Source organism: Chlamydotis macqueenii, chromosome 6 (assembly GCF_036417535.1).
Source record: "Chlamydotis macqueenii isolate bChlMac1 chromosome 6, bChlMac1.mat, whole genome shotgun sequence".
NCBI classification, from domain to species: domain Eukaryota; kingdom Metazoa; phylum Chordata; class Aves; order Otidiformes; family Otididae; genus Chlamydotis; species Chlamydotis macqueenii.
The window spans coordinates 34,012,580-34,031,559 of record NC_141561.1 but is presented as its reverse complement, the minus strand read 5'-3'; the positions used below and the strand labels follow the sequence as shown (position 1 = coordinate 34,031,559).

The 18,980-nt window shown below is 42.3% G+C and overlaps 1 protein-coding gene across 3 annotated transcripts in view; it reads left to right on the top strand.

Annotated features, from left to right (window-relative positions):
* The window catches only part of GLS (glutaminase), a 61,735-nt gene extending 44,222 nt beyond the window's left edge, over positions 1–17,513 (top strand). For all 3 annotated transcript variants that reach the window (XM_086751142.1, XM_086751144.1, XM_086751145.1), the window contains 4 exons: positions 12,472–12,533; positions 13,619–13,695; positions 13,860–13,923; positions 14,210–17,513. In XM_086751142.1, coding sequence (XP_086607268.1) covers positions 12,472–12,533; positions 13,619–13,695; positions 13,860–13,923; positions 14,210–14,366 — 360 coding nt within the window. In that variant the 3' untranslated portion in view covers positions 14,367–17,513. The remainder of the gene's footprint in view (positions 1–12,471; positions 12,534–13,618; positions 13,696–13,859; positions 13,924–14,209) is intronic.
* The last annotated feature ends 1,467 nt before the right edge of the window (positions 17,514–18,980 follow it).

The window sequence follows — 18,980 nt, the reverse complement described above, 5'->3', positions numbered from 1 at the left end:
TTTTACATTGTTGACTATTCTGGAAATTTGAAGTAATTGCTTTGATAATACAGTCAACAAGTATCTATTATTTTCTTTGGAAGGTTCTTTAATAGCTAAGTGCTATTATTAAGCAGGCTTTTCACTTGAGTTGTCGAACAGCTGGTATACAGAATTTGTGTTATTTATGTGTTATTACAGAATTCTATGCACACTGTAAATTGGGCATTTATCTTCATACTGTATCTTTTCTTTTAAATCAGGTCAGTTTTACTTAGCTGTGTGTGATCATCGTAACCCATTTGTATGAAGTGTGGGAGATTCTAGTGACTGTAAGCAACCTAAAAATGAAACCGTAAGGTCATAGAGCTTGGCAGGGATCTCTGGAGAGAGCTAGTCCAACCTCCTGCTCAGAGCAGGATCAGTTAGATCATGTTGCTCAGGGACTTTGCTGGTCAAGTGTTGAAAATCTCCAAGGTTGTGGTATTGGTAACCTCACTAGGTAACCGCTACCGGTGCTTTGCCACTTCTGTTGTGAAGATTTTTTTTCCAAACCTCCAGTGGAAATTTTCTCTTTCAGCAGCTTGTGATGGTGACTCCTGTCTTTTCACTGTGCATTATGAGCTTACCATCATGTGGAAATCTGTTCACCTTTAGGGAGTCTTAGAAGTGGCGTGGGTAAAAATGGCTTTTGCTCAGCAAGAACTGACATTTTCACCTCCTGCTGTGTTTTCCTTCTGGATGCTAATTAATTTTTTAATTGTATCACTGAAAATAAAGGGATTTAAGGATTTTAAAATGCTGTATTCCCTTTATCTTTCTACGGAAGCATATCAGGCTAAAGGCAAACGTACAAGTATTTTATCTGCATTATGACCTCTTGTGATCAGAGCGCCTATTATCAAAACAGTGAACTGAGCACACAAGTGGAGTGATAGGAAAAGATAACGTTGCGTGCTTCCTGTTGATGCCATTCACTAGTCCAGCTTTTTCCTTGAGGCAGGCAACTTTATTGTTTGTTCAGGAATTACTCATTCAATATCAATTTTTTGGGACGGGTAGACCTTGTTTTGGTTATATGTGTAGCTTTGGCTTTCTATATGGTAAGTGCATTTCACACTTCTTTTAAAGGACTTGTCTTTTAAACTTCTCCAACCTGTAATTGTTTCAAGACAACTAATTAAAATGTAATCTTGGTCTGAAAATAAACTATTCTGATCAAACGTGTTTTTAAAAAAACCAAACCACCCCATGCCATTGCAGAAAAGGATTAAGAATGATGATTGAAGAAATGGAGAAGCAGGCATAGGAGAAGAGGCTAAAACAGCTGAGTATGCCTTGCCCATATTTCAAAGGCTGATGGGGAATAATACGACTGTTTCCGGGGTTTGGAGATAAAACCGTGGAGGCAGAAGATCTCTTTAAGCTAATAAGTATTTCCCATGCAAGAAAAGCAGATACTGAATAAGCAGTCTAAAAATTAGAAGGTGATTTCTAGAAACTTGTTCCTAATAGTTTAGAAACAATCCTCCCAACAAGAGTAGAGTGCAAGTTGCTGGTGAGATTTCCTCTATTCTGTTTTCGGCCCATAGGGCATAGTCAGTCTCTTGCTTGTAAAGCTTCAATAAATATCTTTTGAAAACGCCCTCCTTTATTTTGGGAATAATTCCAGCTCTGAGTCTCGTAGTTAAGAATAAACTTTCATCCATAAATTGCAAAGTACCTACAGCCTGGAAAGCATTAATCTGCTGGGAAAGTGGGAGCGTTACTGGGTTGTGTGGATGTCAGTTGTAGTCAATGGGTCCTCGAAAAGGCAGACGTTCTTTTGTCCTGTCTGCTTAACACAGCCAGCGTCACTAAAGCACCCGTCAGCGTTCTGCTTTATTCGGGAGGCTGTCGTTGATCCCTGTCTTTTGGTCCCAAAACTTGCAGTGTTAGTAATGTCTATATCCAATACTTCAAAGGCTCTTTTTTTTTTTTTTTTCCTGCATCCAGAGTCAACCGGTCAGAGTTCATTTCCTTTGTTGAAATTTCTGTATATGTTCTGTATGCTTTCTGTTGCAGAAGTGTTTGCAGGGATTAGCCTACAAAAAGAGTGACCAGGAGCTACCAGAGTCCATATCACGAGATCATGACGACCCTAGAGATTCCTGGAATAGTTTTCTGCAAGAATTATTATTTTACCATTTTGGAATTTCCAGTTATCATAATTTACTGACAAAACATTGATAAGAAATACTGAAAAACTTTGACAGCAGAGTAAGTTAAAGGCTTTGAGAGGATCATTCATTTTTTTTTTTCCCCACACAATTGTTATGCTTTGGACATGGCAGCAAGATTTAATTATTTCCATCCAAAATACTGACGGCAAATGCATACCACCTAAAACTGAGAATTTGCCTGATCTTTATGCCTCTTTATACCTTAAATATTTTCACTTGATCTAATAAACTTTTTGTTGAAATAATTTGTCGTGCCATACACCACAACAGTAATGTCTTTTGTCATCAGGACAGGAGCCAGGTTGGATTTTTCTATTATTCCCTCTTGTTAAGTCACAGTACTTTGGAACTGCCTGATTCATAGTTATTCTAACTTGATCTTCTTTATTAGGTCTTCAAAAATTTTGCTTGCTGGCACAATTTATGAGTTTACGAATGTCCGTGAAAGGTTTTTTTTTTAAGTATGTGGAATCAGACAACTTTAGGCCTTAAGTCTAGTGAAAGATGGTTAAATTTTTGCTTCATATTTGGGGAATTTTGTCAGTGATGTGCTTAATTCTGTTGTTTCCAAAATAAAAAGTGTGTTAATTCATTGATACCAGCAGAAGTCAGAAACAGCAGATGGAACCAAGCATGACCATGCTCGTTGTAATCTAGTCAAGGCAGTTTTGATACTAAAGTTTCTCTCCTCTTCCCAGTATTCTTAGCTTTTCAAATCAACATAATGATCCCCAAAGTAATGGTCGTGGGTATGAAGCGAAGGATAAGACATCTGTAAATAATTGTGAGTGAGTAGCACTTGAGATTGGCTATTCTTCTACCAGACTCGTCTGCCTGTCCAAGCATGCCTGTGGATGGGGAGGGAAGCTCTGCGGTCACTACATCATAATCTAAGCCCAAGTGAAACTTTAGCTTTAGTTACTAAAGGCCTTCTGAGCTGAAGAACTTAGGATAATCCGTGAGTTGTTCAGGGCTATTTATGACAGAGCAATATGGGCTGTGTCCATCCTAGTACCTGTTCTTAATGTTGTGTACCATAGTTGTGTACAAGGGAATCTTGAAGTGTTGGTGAAGGATTGATTCCTCTGCCCCCACTGGGGGAGGCAGTGGTGGAGTGTGGGAGTGGAGAAACACGGCTGGCCAAAACAGCCTCGGCTCACCCCCGGGGTTTACAGATCTTGGGAGTGGAATAGATGGGCATGGTCTTTCTGAAAATCTCAGTTACGGAAGGTAAGTAGATGTCTCACTTGATCTAGTAAACATTTTGTTTAACTATTTAACTCTTAATTAATTTTAATTAAATAGTCTTACCTGTACTTTAAACAAGATCCATTTACTAATACTTTAGAATTAAGCAATAACCAGAAGAACTGTTAAGAATAAGTCCTTGCAAATGCACGGTGTTTGTTGTTGTGAAAGAAGCTCTCTGCTTCCGTAGCCGGCCATCCTCGAGGACAGTTCAGTCAGTGCCATTGGCAATGTCTTTCAGGCACTTGAGCAGAACCATAGTATGAAGGACATCCTTACTACAGATTCACAAACTATGTTGGAAATATATAGTATTTTAAATTTCATTTACAAGACACTAAATCTCATTTATCATTTAAAAAATAAAAGAATTAAATGTAATAATCACTGTGCATCCAGTGGCTGAATTAGTTGTAGAACTGAACTTAGTCCTGTCTATCTATGACTCTTGCTTTTTCTCTGTATGAGTTAAAGGATTTTTTTTTTTTTTTAACTCCTTGAAGAGCTTGGACCTCCTGCCTGTTAGTATTTAAGATGAATTAGTCTTTTCGCAGGTAGGGAGGTGGTGTTTTGAGGAATACCAGTGAGACAGACTCTTTTCAGAACTGCATGTCCACTTGATGATCATCTTATGAGCAAGAGGTTGGTAAGAGAAGAGGTGAATTCTGGTTTAGTCGGTCTTTCATAGCTCCAAATGTGATCGGAAGAAAAGGTGACATTCTGCTCCCAATGACTGCTTTTTGTGTCCTTGTTAGGCTTTTCAAATTTTATGCAAAATAGTATGGTAACAGAGCAGAGAAGATGGACGAACAGTTGTGGTATAGTGCTAGCTTGTAGCAAGTATCATTTTTAGATGTTTTAAAATATTTAGATTATTTTAAGGTATTCAGGCAGAGAAGGGCAAAGAAAATAAGTTTACTGTAAAAGGCAATATTGATATTCTAATGATTTGCAATTTCAGGTAGGCGTATTCTAGTACTTCAGACTTTTTGGCCTGTTCTCCAAAAGATTTGAATCTGAAGGAAATGTGAATGGTAGGAATCCACTTGAAATTAGTAGATGAGTACAGACAGGAAGAAACCATCTCTGCTCAGCTGTCACCTCCCTGCTCTCGTGACTTTAGCCTATACATTATCCGGTAAAGGAGACAGACAGTTGCTCTCAGGATGAGGGAAGTGGTTTATGATTTATTTATTTTTTTTAATCTGTCAAGAGAAATCTTAAATGTTTATATTTTATTCAACATTTCTTATATTCAGCTACGTGCACAGCTTTTGTGAGAGGTACTAAGACTGAGCTACCAGTACAAGCTTGTTTGTATGTTAGCGCTTCTGAGTCTGAATTGGACCTAGTCAAATCTCTGTGCTTTGTCTTCAGACTTTTAAAGGGACACTTCTAGGACCATAGAGTTGTTTTGTCCGTATCTACTTGCCAATTTAAAAACGTGGGAAGTCAAGAGAAGAAAATGACCAGCTTTATTTTAAAAGATTGAATTTGGATTTCAAACAATTTTAAACATTGAGTTGCAATAAGACATTTAAAATTATACTGGGATTTTGTCCAGCTTGATACACAGTTCTTAAAAAAAAAAAAAAAAACAAAACGCTGAGATTAAAAATTTCTCAGGATCACAGAATTTTTTCTGTGGAATTGATCTGTTTGTTAGCAAACAGCAATACCTGCCTCTTAACTTTTCCCCCCTTTATTCTGGCTGGGTCCAAAGTGCGGTGTGATGCTGAGGCGAGGGGCAGTAGCTGCAGCGCTTGCCCCTGGGGCTTGCCCTGGCTGTGCTGTGCCGTACGCTGGCGTGCTGACTGAGCCAGCCGTTCATTTCTCCTAGTACATCCACCTTCTCTTAGCAGCTATTTACCTAAAATAATGTGTTCCTCATGTTTCTGTGTAATCAGCTCCACTATCCAGAGCAGTAAGGGTCTGGAGGTGGGCTCCAGAGCACTGGAACAGGTCTGTGTTGTGGTCAGACATGCGGTGAACGCGTCTGAGCGATCCCAGACTGAAGCTGTTAGCGCAGCGTTGCCATCTGAGCCGGCCAAGGGGAGACTGAGAAGCTCCTCCATCAGCCTGGGTCGATAACTTGCTGCCGTGCTTGAGGTTTTTGCAGCTGCGGCAGCACCGTTAGTTTAAAGCTGCTTTGGGTCCGTATATGTGAACGTACAGCCTGGGGGAGAAGCAGCTTTCAGAATATACACACATCGTGTTTGAACGTGGCTGCTAAAACCTGTAGGGCGGTTCCTGAGGAATAAATAAGCGTTTTATGAGTCTGTTAGTTTCCTTACCAACAGCACAAGCAGTGTGAATAATTGCTGTGCAAATGGCATTTCAAATGAATTCCGCCAAGGAGACTCCAAAAATAAACTCCGTGGTCGCAGCTTTGAAAGTTCCTCTTGCAGCTTTGACTCCAAAAATAAATGCTGCACCCTCAGCTCGTAAAACCGAAGGAGCCGGGTATCGGCCCCGTCCCGGGCTGCCCAGAGGAGCTTGCACCGTCTAGAGGAACAGAAATAGTACTTGGGGCGTTGGGAAAGGGACTGGAGAAAAAAGCGACACCATCTTGTTTCCTGTGTTAGCTTCCAAACATGGAAGAGTAAATATTTGTAGATGCTAGAGTTATTTTTGCAGATTCTTCAAATTGCATTAGGAAACAAGACTCAGTAGTGCAGAAAATAGCCAAAAAATACGGAGGGAAAAGTCCTGAGGAAGAAATGCAAATTTTATGGAAGAGCTGTCCTTGTTTGTATTTTCAAATATTTCTGTCTGCCATTAATGCGTGTAAGTGTTTGCCTTAATTTGTTCACTTATCCTCTAATTATTTGTGGTATAAGGGAACAAAGACTTTCCCAAGGAATTCTATCTGTATAAGCTTTTTGGGAGCCTTGGGTTCGTTTAATGTGGGGTGAGAGGCTCTGGTAGAGGCTGCTGGCATCAGGTTGCTGCGGAGGTGGCTGTGTTCTGTTGGTCACTCTTATTTCAGCCAAAAGACTGACTTGTCCACGCTTCTGCGAGTTATTTAGGGAATTTCTCTGCTAGCTTTCCGTAGAATAAGGTAATGTTGAGGCTTAGTCCAGAGGCTGCTTTGAGTGCCTTCATGGGCTGCCCGTCCCTAGAAATACTCGGGGGCAGAACCCTCCCAGACGAGCTCCAAGAGCACTCAGAGCTGGCCCGCACCTGGGCGGCACCTAAACTGGGCTGAAACTGGGGGAATAAACCACAGTGCGTACGCTTGGGTGTTGTGGCCTGGCAGGTGCTCACGCTGGAGCAGGGCACGTAGGTGAGTACGGACACTGGCGTCTGGGCTGTGAAACGGAGGTGACGCGTAGCTGTGCTTGGAGAGCTCCGCGGGATCTCCACGCGTGCGCATCTCCAGTGCTGGCACTGGGGATGTCTAAATACCAGTTTCAGTCCTTGAGATACGCTGGATGTTACCGGTGGTTTTAAAAGCCGTAAGAGACTTCAGTGCAAGGACAGAAACAGTGATGTGCTTTTGACAAACCCGTATTGTTTGGGTTGGATATTTGTTTACAGTTCGGTCTTTGTTTTCACTTTGGAAAGTAAATATTTTACTTACCCTTAGGTAATAAGTTTCACTTTATTTCAGGGGAAACAAAGCAGAAGCTCAGTTGCACGGATACTGACTTTCCATTGAGATTTCTTTCATTACAACATACAGCCTAATTTCGTATTGAAGAACAGTTTTTGTGAGGAAGCCCGTGGCTCTTTTTTAGGCTTGAAGAGTGATTTTTCCGCACTAGCCTTGTCAGCGGGCCCTGGAGAGCAGATCCCGGTTTATTGCTAGTTAACTGTAAATCTACAAATGGGCAGTTTTTAAAATAAGCAGTCCTGTCTGGTATCTGAATGGATTGCCACACGCGTTCCTCTCTGAGATTAGTCTCTGGTGTTTATGTCTTTTTAGGGTCTGTTTGCTTTCTAGGCTTAATTTCAGAGTTGAAGCTTCACAATTAATTTGGAGCAGTTTGGTTTTTTTTTTCTCCTGAATTTTATTTTGAAAACTTACATGCAGGGAGAAAGCATGCTTCAGCATAGTTGAAATACCAGTTCAGTGAGTAAAAACTGGGAGACTGAATCATTCAATTTGTGCTCTAGATTCACTTTTTCAGGGGTTTTTGTTGGTTTGGTTTGGTTTTGTTTGGGTTTTTGTTATTTAACAGGTCACCGCTGCTGTTTCAGAATTTATATTGGCATCTTAAGATTTCAGAAATTTTTTTCTACTGATAAAATGAGCGTCTAAAAATCTGATTTTTCCAGTGAGTGGGAAGAATGATTTGCTTTTGCTACAAACTCAGAGGACCCTCATCATGGGATCAGCTTTAGTAAAGCAGCAGAGCAGTGGTACTGTGAAGTCAAACTCAGGTTGGTTTCGGAGCTGTTATCACCTTGTGCAGTCCTTGGTGTACCTAAATTCTTTGCTCCTGCACCAGTCAGGACGTGTCTGGCAGAGGTTAGGAGAACAGGAAGGCTTTATAGTAGTCCGTCTCTTCCCAGTATGAAATGCTAATCCTCGTTCGCTAGACAAACGCTCACCTTAGCTTAAAAATCTATTTTTTGCATTTCCGCGCTAAGCCAGCGCTGAGCCGGATTAGCGGGGCTGTGTGCTGTTAACAATGGCCGGGGACGCCGGGCACGTACGGCAGCGGCCGCAGCCGGCCATGGGCGCGGGGTGGAGAGGCGCCTGCGGGGTCGCTTGGCACGCGGAGCCCTTTGCTCGTGTGTCCAGTGTGTTGGTCCTGCCCGGCCACCAAACAGGGGTGGCCTTCAGCGGGGAGACCTTGCAAGGGGAATTACGGAGCGCTTTGCGCTCTCGTCTTTCTCCTGGTCACCGGTGTTGCCAGGATCCACAGTTCTGAAGTAACGTCTGTCAGGCTTTCTGTATAAATAGGGAAATTGAGCTGCGTCATCCTCAGTCGTTGGTTTAGGTGCCAAAGGAAGACAGCCAAGGTGTCATAAATGCAGATTAACTGTGCTGCAGCCTTAGGAGGTTGGAGCAGAGTGGAGAGCTGTGCCTCAGAGATGCATCCAGCCGGACAAGTCGGTCTGATTTCTCTGGTGTATTCTGCTGCGAGCTTCGGTCCCATTTCAGTGCAGCTCCCCTACAGCTGGGAGCGTGTGTCAGGAGACAGGGTGGTGGGGTGTCAGGCACCAGGAGTCCTGGTCTCAGCTGGGACCTACTCTGAGATCCCAGCGCCTCAGGACCTGGGGTTGGAATGGCAGTTGCTGGTCCTTGGGGAATTCCTGAGCTGCAACAGCTGAAGTTTGTATCCCAACTGGGAATGTTTAAAACTTCGTTCTTCAAGCCAGTTGGCCAGGAGGGCAGGATTCCCAAAAGGAAATGTTGCATCCCATTTTAAGTACCAAAAAATGAGACGTGAGAGAGGAGAGTGGTGCCCCCTTTCCTCATCTAGCTCTGCTGTCTCTTCTTTCCTTTTCCCCCCTTACTGTATTTGACAGTCTCCTGTCAGCACGCTGGCTCTGGTGCGTAGTAAAGTTCAGATACGGCAAAGTTGCTGAGATACAATATGCATTCAAACAACCTTTTATCCCCAATACTTTGACCATCTTTTTTGAAGGCTAACCTGTGGCATTGCCCCTAAATATCATACAGAGCATTGGAAAGATTAGGGGATTTTGTTTGTTTACCCTGGTTTGTATTGTCTTTAGCAGCACCATTTTAAACTATTGGGCTTGGGTGTATTCCTCAGCCACCTGGAGAAACACTCTCGGGAAGCAGGACACAGTAGGAAATTAAAATCCAGATTCAGTGACCTTTTAGCGAAGGGCTTCTCATGGAATTAATCCAGCTCTGAGCTAAATTTAATTTTTTTTCTGAAGGATTTGGTTTTTTTTTTGTGTGCACAGCTGTTCGGCTTGTCTCTCCTGACCCAAGCGAGCGCGGAGCGGAGGCTCACCCAGCCGCGCTGGAGTCGCCGCAGCCCCAGCAGCGCGGGAGAAACAGCCCCGAAGGGACAGGGACGGGCGGGCGGGTGCGGAGCACCGAGGCTGTTCCCACGGACCAGTCGAGCCTTTTAGATCAATCAGCTGCGTTGAAGTTTCACTTGTGATAAGTAACCTCAGCATATTAATACTGAAGTTAAACTTATTTTTTTCATGAGGTTTTTCAGGTTGGTACACTGAGAAACTGAAAAATAGAACAAAACCTGTCAAAGTACTTTGGTGAGACATGATAATGTGTTAGAGAGAGATGGGGACAGCAATGTACTTGCTGGGCACGGGGCACCTGCTCTCCGAAACACCGAGGCAGCTCTTGTGTTCTGCTGCGCTTCCTCCCTTCACGTGCCGTTGGTTTCACATCCGAATCCTGCTGCGTGAAGGAGAGGTCGCTGAAGCTTTTAGCATGGTCAGGCTGAGGAGATATTTAAAATAACTGCAATATGAAACCTTTGAACTAGGAGTCACTTTAACAACCAGTTTTTCTTTGTCACTTTCAATGTATCTCACTTGGTTTGTACTTCTGGGTTCGTGTTTTTTCCTTTTTTACTTTTAGGACCCCCTGTGTTTACCTGAGATGTCTGCTGCAGCGGCGTGACTTCCTGCCGCTCAGAACTCCGTGTTTCCTTCCTTTAACTTCACCTCAGTGTAGTTCTTCAGTAACAATAGTCTTGATTTTTCTTTCTTGTGCTGCTCACGTTCTTACCTGCGGACCCACAGCGGGGTCAGTTGGGAGGGACCTCTGGAGGTCGTGGTCGTTTGGCCACCTCCGATGCGAAGCAGGGCTGTTGCCAGCCCTTGGCCGAGTCCATCGTAGCTTCATCCAGCTGAGTCTGAGCCCTCCAACACCTGTTAACCTGAAGGTGAAAATACAAGGTGTGTGGTCTGGGACTTCTAATCTCTAGCGTTGAGGGACACAGATATTCCTGAGGATCCTTTCCTTGCTGGTTTCACCACCTGGATGGCTAGGACTATATCCAACAGGATAAAGGAAAGAGGGCTGTACAAAGAAGGTTTCATCGTAGCTAAGTGAGTAGCGCTCTGTATTTCTGAGATGACAAGAGAGCTGTTGCGTTACTCCAGTATGACACACACAGGTTTTCTTTCCCATTTGACAGAAGGTGGAACAGTTCTTGCTCTGGGTTTGATTCTGCGATGTAGCTGTATGATAAAGTTTGATCCAACTCATACACAGCAAAGGGACTCCGTCCCGTCTCCTTCTGTTAAATTTTCATAGTTCAGAAATCCTGTGCAGTAGAAAAAGGTAATTCCTGGCTGTTGGTTGAAGATAAGCTTCCTGTTTCTGAAGATGAAGGAAAAATTATGTTCATCAGAGCAGGTAACAGAAACACCAGTGCTGAATGTGGCACATAGAAGATACTGAACCACGCGGTGGGGAACTCGGTGGCAGAGTCTCTAAACACTTAGATTAGTGCCTTGTCCCTTGTGCCCTACTTAATTTGAATGGATACAGCTCATCTGTTGTCTTCACTGTTTTTTTTTTTTTCCTCCCCTACAGTTAAAAACCCCACAATCATACGTTTGCTGCTCCCACTTTAGAGTTTCTTTGGCTCTTGGTTTTTGCAACGGACCTGTTATTTCGGGCTAGCAGGCTGTGAGTTTGGGGACAGAGAATTTTCTCTTGCATTTTTGAAGTCTTGATTGTGCTTGATTTTACGGCAGCCTAAGTGAGATTTTGTGCAGATACAAAGCTTCTGGCAGCAAGTTATTTTCGTGTAATAACTTTTTCTCAATGTAGGTGATAACCTCTTACAAGATGGTTTAATATGGATGCTACTTAGATTAATACTCTCTTGAAAACGAAGGCTCTGTCTCCTTTTGCTTCAGTCTCTCTTTGCATCAGTGTGTATGTGAGGTATGAAAAATAAGCAATTCCACTGCTTCGGTTTATAAGAGGCGCAGATGTTGGCTCATCTGTGGTCCTGTGAAAATATGCCGGTGTTTTTGCAGAAATCTGCGGGAGACTTGCTTGTGGGCAGCGATTATTTTGTGTGTGTGTGTTTGTTTCTCCTCCTTGTGGAAGGTCAATGCAGCGTCAGTTTTCTCCTTTATCTCCGTTACTTGGCTGGGAGCAGCAACAAAACTTTGTAGACTCAACTTAAAAAGCAACACGGCATTTAGAAAGTTCACTGGAAAATGCTGCGAACCGGTGCCTAGAAGTGGCCGTATGAGTTTGTGAAAGAAGCTGATGTGGGATGCTTAAAACCCTCTCTCTTGTGTGTTTTGGCTCTCAACTTGTAGAGTTGTTACAGCCAGGACGTGTTAAAAATGTGCATGGGACCAGGTTTGTAGACTGACGGTATCATTTCTTATTGGCGTAATTAATACAGCTGGGAAAAGTACTGCTTGCCTGAGACTTTACCTGTGATGTTTGATCTAAAAAGAGCCTACTTCTATTTGCCTTGAAACCTTACTTTTCTTGTAGCGGTTCATTACGTGACAGAATTGCTTAAAACTGATTATTTGATGAAAGCCTCTGTTTTAGATGTGCGCAAGGAAGATCAGTAATACAAAGGGAAATTGGTGCCGTTTCTTCTCTTCTGTAAGCGTACATTTCTTTGAGCATCAGGAATGTCCTCTTTAAAAATCAAACAAACAAACCTCAAAAACTTACTTTTCCAGAATGAGTTTGTGTTATGAGGTGTTTATGGTTTCTGAATTGTGCAGAGTGATTGCCCCATGATACTGAGTATTGCATTAAAGAGAGAAATACGGTTTGGCCCTACAGCAAGACTGGTATTTTTCAGTGCAATAGGCTAAACATGCAGGATTTGGGGTTCTTTTACTGGCCTTACGACTCCAGCCTTGGAAAGAGAGACATGCAAGTACTGGTAGCAAAGCGAGCTGGAGTGAATTCTTCCAGTGTTTTACACTGTACCACAAAACGTGGCCAGGGAAGGGGATGCAGTTAGCAGGTTCATAAATACTGGACTGTCTGACCATGCTGGGCTTTTCTGGGTTTTCTGTTTGTTTTCTGTTGAGGAAAGAAGCTAAATAAACTGGACTTCATCTCTCTTTGTAGGTGAAGTCTGTGATAAATCTGCTGTTCGCTGCCTACACGGGAGACGTGTCTGCACTCCGGAGGTAAAAATCGGTGCGGGGCTGGGAATAGGAGAGCAGCTTTTCTGGTGGCTGCTGTTGTGGTTTGTGAATATACTCTGTGTCCACACTGGGGACACGCAGGCTGCACTGGAGATTGGCTGTGTTCAGTTAACATGCTCTTAATTATTGGATTGTAATAGTTATGTTTTGCCTAATTCCTTGTTGGGTTGAATGCATTCGGAAAGAAAAGGGTTGAAAAGCCATCCTGGTGCGCAAGCGGAGGGAGAAGTGTGTGTCTTCAAGCAAACAAACAAAACAAATCAACTCCCTCAACCCTCCCAAAAAAAAAACCAAACAAAGAAACCCCCCAAAACCTAACCATCAAAAAGACACCTTCATACTATCCCGTAGTCCCATTGTTCTCCATTTCTTCGGATTGTAGTGAAATAATTTCCTTAATCAGTCTTTTTATAGTGATGGCAGAAAATCCTAGCTGTACTCTCACCTGCTTTATAGTTCAATTCTGAAATTGCCACAAAAGTACTGGTTAGAAAATGCATATTGTTGTTGGAGAGGCTAGGAAATCTAGCTTTGCTTTCTAAATCTGGAATAGAATCTAGTAAAGTTTAAGGTAATAATAGTAAGAGACTAAACAAAGATGTAAATTTGGCTAGAATATACCTGAATATAGTTAGTGGCTGAAAAACGTGTATATTTTAGCTCTGCTGTCCCAGGGCAATGTAGCGTGACAAAAGATCTCTCCCAAGACCTTAACACTGTTCAGGATTTTCAGACTGGGAGTCCTCTCTAGATTTTCTCATCTGGCATAAATTTACTTTGCCTTATATGACTTACCTTGTCCATGTTTGATTTTAAATCAGAAACGCTGACTGTTTTGCTTCCTGCAGAGACGTTCTATTTTTCTTTGTAACAACTAGAGACCAGAAATAAAGTTAAGCTTCTACTTTATTCTTAAAGCCAGAGCAGTAAGAGCCCCTTTCATTATACATGAAGGTTTGACGTGCTCTTGATGCCGTTTATATCCTCTCGCAGCAGGTGTTTCAGCATTTTAGCATAGGGGTATTGCTGCATGCTAGCTTTGCAACTTGCTTTTTTTTTTTTTTTAGATTCGCTCTGTCGGGAATGGATATGGAACAAAGAGACTACGACTCACGAACAGCCCTGCACGTGGCAGCTGCAGAAGGTGATGTCTCCTCCTGTCTGATTTGCTATCTGTTAATGGAATGTGGCTGGTTTCCTTTGGAGTATCTCCACTCTGCATATGTCCATACCTGCCTTTTTACATTTTATGTGTATGTATGTACATAGATATAAATACACGTGCTCACAATCCTGCTTTTCTTACAGGACATGTGGACGTTGTTAAATTCCTACTGGAAGCATGCAAAGTGAATCCTTTCCCCAAAGACAGGTGAGTGGTTTTATTGCCAGTGTGGAGGAGAGATGCCAGCCCCATGAGGAGAGGTGTCTGTCAAATCAAAGGGGAATGCCGAGCGAACAGGAATTAAAAAAATGGTGAAGCCATTAAAACCATTATTTAAAGAGTTATGCTCAGCTTACGAAGTATTTTCACAGTTACTGAACTTAGTGTGGTCTGTGTGCTTAATTATTATCACAGAATGTAGAGAACCAGCTTTTTGGTGCTTTGGCTCTGTACTTACGTGCTGGTCTTAGAAATACTGTGCTCCTTCCCGTAGGTGGAACAACACTCCTATGGATGAAGCTTTACATTTTGGACACCATGATGTCTTTAAAATTCTTCAAGAATATCAGGTCCAGTACACGCCGTCAGAGGATTCCAACAACGGCAAGGAGAACCGAACGGTTCATAAAAATCTGGATGGCTTACTATAATCATCTTCAGCTAGATCCTAAGAATCAAATCACTTCCCTATTTAATTGTGGTATACATAAGTAATGAAGAGCGTGTGTGTTTCTATCTGATAGTGGTATATATTTTACAGAAGTCTCTGTTACTTCAGTGTTATGTTACAGGAGTTTCTATACGCACAGGACAAATCCAATCTCTCTCAAAAGAAACAAAACCAACTAAGAATCTCCCTCCATAATGTGAGCAATATTACCTCATGCTGCATATAATTGATGTATGAAAATATTTAGCTGTTGTTGGCTTTACTGTGCACTACTTAATTTATTTTTGTGTCCTATGTGAACTCTAGTCTGTGGTCAGGAATCTTTTCTGCTGAAATCTTGTTTCTACAGCCCTCTGTTTCCAGTATGGCGCAGATGAGCCGGAGTACTGTTGGGTATGAGCGTCAGTGAGGTTTTTCAAAAGCTGAGGATGCTGATGTAGATTTAGGCTGGGTGTAAGGATCTGCACTTATATTTGGGAAAAAGTAAAAAAAAAATTATATTTCCACACAACCTTGTTTACATATAGGTCACAGTTGTCAATGGTCTAGGCGTGTCCTTAGAGATATTCTTGTCAGGGAATCTGTTTTCAGGTTTGTTTGACCAAATGGCATAGGGGAGTGTGACTCGTAACATCAAACAGTGTGTAGTGGGGTTTTTGTTTTTGTTTTGGAAGTGTTTCTTTTGGTTCCCTTTGTCTCGCCTCCCTCCTCTCTCTCCATGTTCTGCTGCTAAAGTACTTCCCCGTCCCTGGGGAAGGCGGGTGCTTCCACTCCGCACAGCCGTGTTCCTTGCAGGTATAACTGCACCACAGCAAGCCTTGAGAAGCTGCAAAACCCCCCTTTTGGGCTCTTTTCTTGGCGGTTGCAGCAGGAACCAGCGAGGGGAATGGTAGTATGTGAAAGGCAAGGTACTAACCAAATATTACATGTACATCTGACTTAATTTAGGCTTGTCACAAGGAACACAGATGGAGTGAAACAGCTTTAAGGCGCATAGAGCCAATCAAAGCGTGAGCGGAGCAGGAGATAAGCCAAATTTTTCGGTATGTTCTCTTCTTGCACTACCATCAACCAGGGAGCAGGATATTGCATCAGTGGGATTTCACTGGTGCAGAGCAGGAGTTCAGCATCAGGAGCACAAGTAGGTGATGCCTGTTGTGGTGAACGGTGGCATTTCTTCTCTTGCCACTGAAGCCAGCTCGGCAGCTGCCCCGTCGTGGGAAACGCAGATGCAGACACGTGTTGCTTGCAGAAGTACAAAGTTACGGCAGGTCCCTGTCTCATGTGCAATTGCTTCTGCCAATTCTGTGGCATAAAAGCTCAGAAGTGAGCAGGCACTTAGAGTCTGATATTCACAGAACAGCACAGTTGTTGGACACAGGCAAGAATTTTAGCACAAGAATTTTAGGCAAGAATCGTTTAGCACATGGAAAGGAGATTGTGCTTGAGAATTGTGCACATGGCTATTTTAATCCTAGCACATAGTATACCAGTCATCAGTAGATCTCCAAGTTCAAATTTTCTCTTTAGGCACCAAAATCCTTCTGAAATAATGCCCACATCCTTTCTAGAATGGCCCAAGCACTTTATAAAGATGACCTGAACCATGTTATCCTCCTTTTGTAAATGGGTACACTAAGGCACGGAGAGAAGAAACTTCTCCGGAGTGACCCAGCCGGTCAGCGTAGCTGAGAATCAGTCCTCTCGAGTTCCTGTGCAGTCTCTCGTCGATACGCCATACTGCCTCCCTGCAGGGAGGATGAGTCACATGGAAAAGTGCTTGATACTCATCACAAGCAGCTGACTGTCTTCACAATGGTGAAATCTTGGAAGAGTCTGAAAGTCTGAAGCCCTGAAATCACATTTCAAAGCTGGCTGGCATGGTTATCAAACACTTTTTCTCAAGAATCTTACTGTTCTTAAGCTGCCTTTTTTTTTTCCCCTTCTTTTTTTCTGAAGATCAGCTATTTTTCTGAAGGTTTTTGACCCATTCTTTTCACATCCTGTGTCACAGCCACCTTAGTTCTCATCAAGAACTAACCAAAATGGCCTCTGGCTCTTTATTGAGCCACATTGGTCACTGAGTAGCACAAGGCCTCTTCTCTGCTGCACCCTGAACTAAATTCCAACATGTTTTCTTTGGGAACAGATCTGTCAACTTGAGTGTAGAGGAATATTTTCAGATGGATACTACTTTCGTATTCTGTATCTTAGTGCTAAGCTGACTCCCCCATTTTTTTTTCCCTATTAAAACATGTCCTTTAGCTTCTCAGAAAAATACCTGATTTAGCTCTATTTAACTGAAATTTGCATTGCTCAACTGGCATTTTTAAAAGATAAGTATATTATATAATACACATATATACAAAAGACCAAAAGAAGGCATTTTAACTGAGTAACCATTAAAGATCATGGCTGTCCCAAAATTTACTGCTTTGGTGAAACATACTGAGTGCTTTTAGCCGGTCTTAGCTTCAGTGCATTTCTGCTGGTTAGTTTTAGTATTTTCTCGTTGTGAGAAGATGCGTTATTTTGTAATGTCCAATTGGGCGATGCAGCTATTTAGCCATGGCGTTATTTATAACTAGAAATATATGCAGTACCTTGGTTTGGCTGTTTATCATTCATGACACTGACATGTAGATTTTACCGTAAATAGCTTTTGGTTATCTTATCAAACGCTGACTTCCTTATGCTCCAAAGAGGATTCCCCCACACCTTTGTTTTTATGTCCTATGTTTCTTCTGTATCACAACTGAAAAATCATTAAGCTAACTTAATGCTTTGTACTCAGAAATATTGTGATAGTCTTAGCATTAATTAGCCTATCTTTGTGAACAAAATGTATTGTACCAGTTTTTTTTTTTTTTGCTTCAGAGCTGGACTATCAGTGACTGTACTTATTGGCAGTGTAACTTCTGGTCATTGTACCTGACTGGGCTGATCTTGACTTTTAGATTCTGTATTGTGGGGAACAGACAGTGATGAATGTATTTCTAGCAGTTTCCCATGAATGAATCTAAACTTGAGCTGTACTGGTTCTGAAAATGAAAGTTATTTATTTTAAGAAATAAAATCCAGATAGTGTTGCTTTTTACAGCATAATAAATGGAAATACCCAGATTACGATCGTGGTGGTGGGTTTTATTGGTTATCTGTGTGACTGCCACTGAAATGAGCGTTCAGTCAAAGTTTAGCTACAGATCAGCCATCCTACTGATCACCTCAAATTGAAATTCAAGTTGAGTTTATTGAAGTTTGGTTGGGAAAGAAAAAATAAACAAAACAGTGATGTGATACAAGCAATAATAAAAAAAAAATATTCCAAGAGCCAGCTTCTAAGAACTCTGTAATGCAGACTGAGCTGCGCCAATGCAGTGCATTAAAAGCATCTCTACTGCCTTGGCCTTCAGAGCTGTCACTGTTTAGTTGCACAAACAAGTTTAAAATGAGATACAGAGTAAACAGACACATCATTATAGCAGAAGTAGCTAAAACACACGAGAAAGGACAGAAGTGTCAACTGACAGTTCCATTTATTTAAAATGGCAAAAGAATATTCCAACAGAGTCAAAACCACTTGTAGAACTATTGGCCATGTAGAGACAAAGCCGCGAATAAGGCCATTGCTTTAAATCTCACAAGCAAATTTCATCCTGTTTCATAAAATTGAAATATAAAGGACATGAAAACAAACTGTGGCATATGGAACAGATGTAGCTCAAGAAACAAATATTTGATTTTTGTATGACAACACAGATACACATTCAGCTACTTAATGTAAGATAAAAGCATTGAGTCACCAGTTGTGATATTCTGTAGCGCTGTTAATCTCAGTAACCCAGAGTCATAACCAAAAATAAGTCAGTTTAGCAGTGTTTTCCATCTAAATACATACGTTATGTGCTCTAGGTCCTTTAAATTTTCTTTCTCTCTGGCTTTTGCAGGAGGCACATCAGTTTTCCTGGGAACAACACACTAAATTGAACCAGTCATTTGTTTCCTAAGCAGCAGCTGATTGATCTAGCATTTCTGGATGGTAGAGACGTGGCTCTGCAATCTGAGTCCCACTGGCCGCTGCTGCGCTCCCAGGCCCTGGGAATGGGCAGCAGCGGGGTGAGAGGCTGCAGCAGCAACTGTCTCACAGATGGACTGAGGTTGGAAGGGGCTTCTGGAGGTCATCTTGTCCAACCCCCCCCCTGCTCAAGCAGGGCCACCTAGAGCTGGCTGCCCAGGTCCTGTACCTGAACACATGCGATCCTGCATCAGGGTTCTGCAGTCCCTCTGCTCAGCTGCGTGCTTGTTAGCAGCCTGGACTAATAAATGCCCTTAGTCCCAGAGACCAGCTGCTTTAGACAACCTGGCCTCTTAACTCTGAGTTGTTAATTATCTTCAAATGTGCTGAGAAACAAATCTGTTCCTCCTCTGGTGGAAGCACAACTTCATCCTTCAAGTACTAATCATGCAGCCATCACTCAGTACACATTTAACTTCCTCGCTTTCCTGTACCTCATCCCCGATTGCAAAAACACCTACCAAAGCCTGGAGGGTCTTCTAGCTGTTCAGCTCAACAGTGAAATAAATGCCCTGGTTC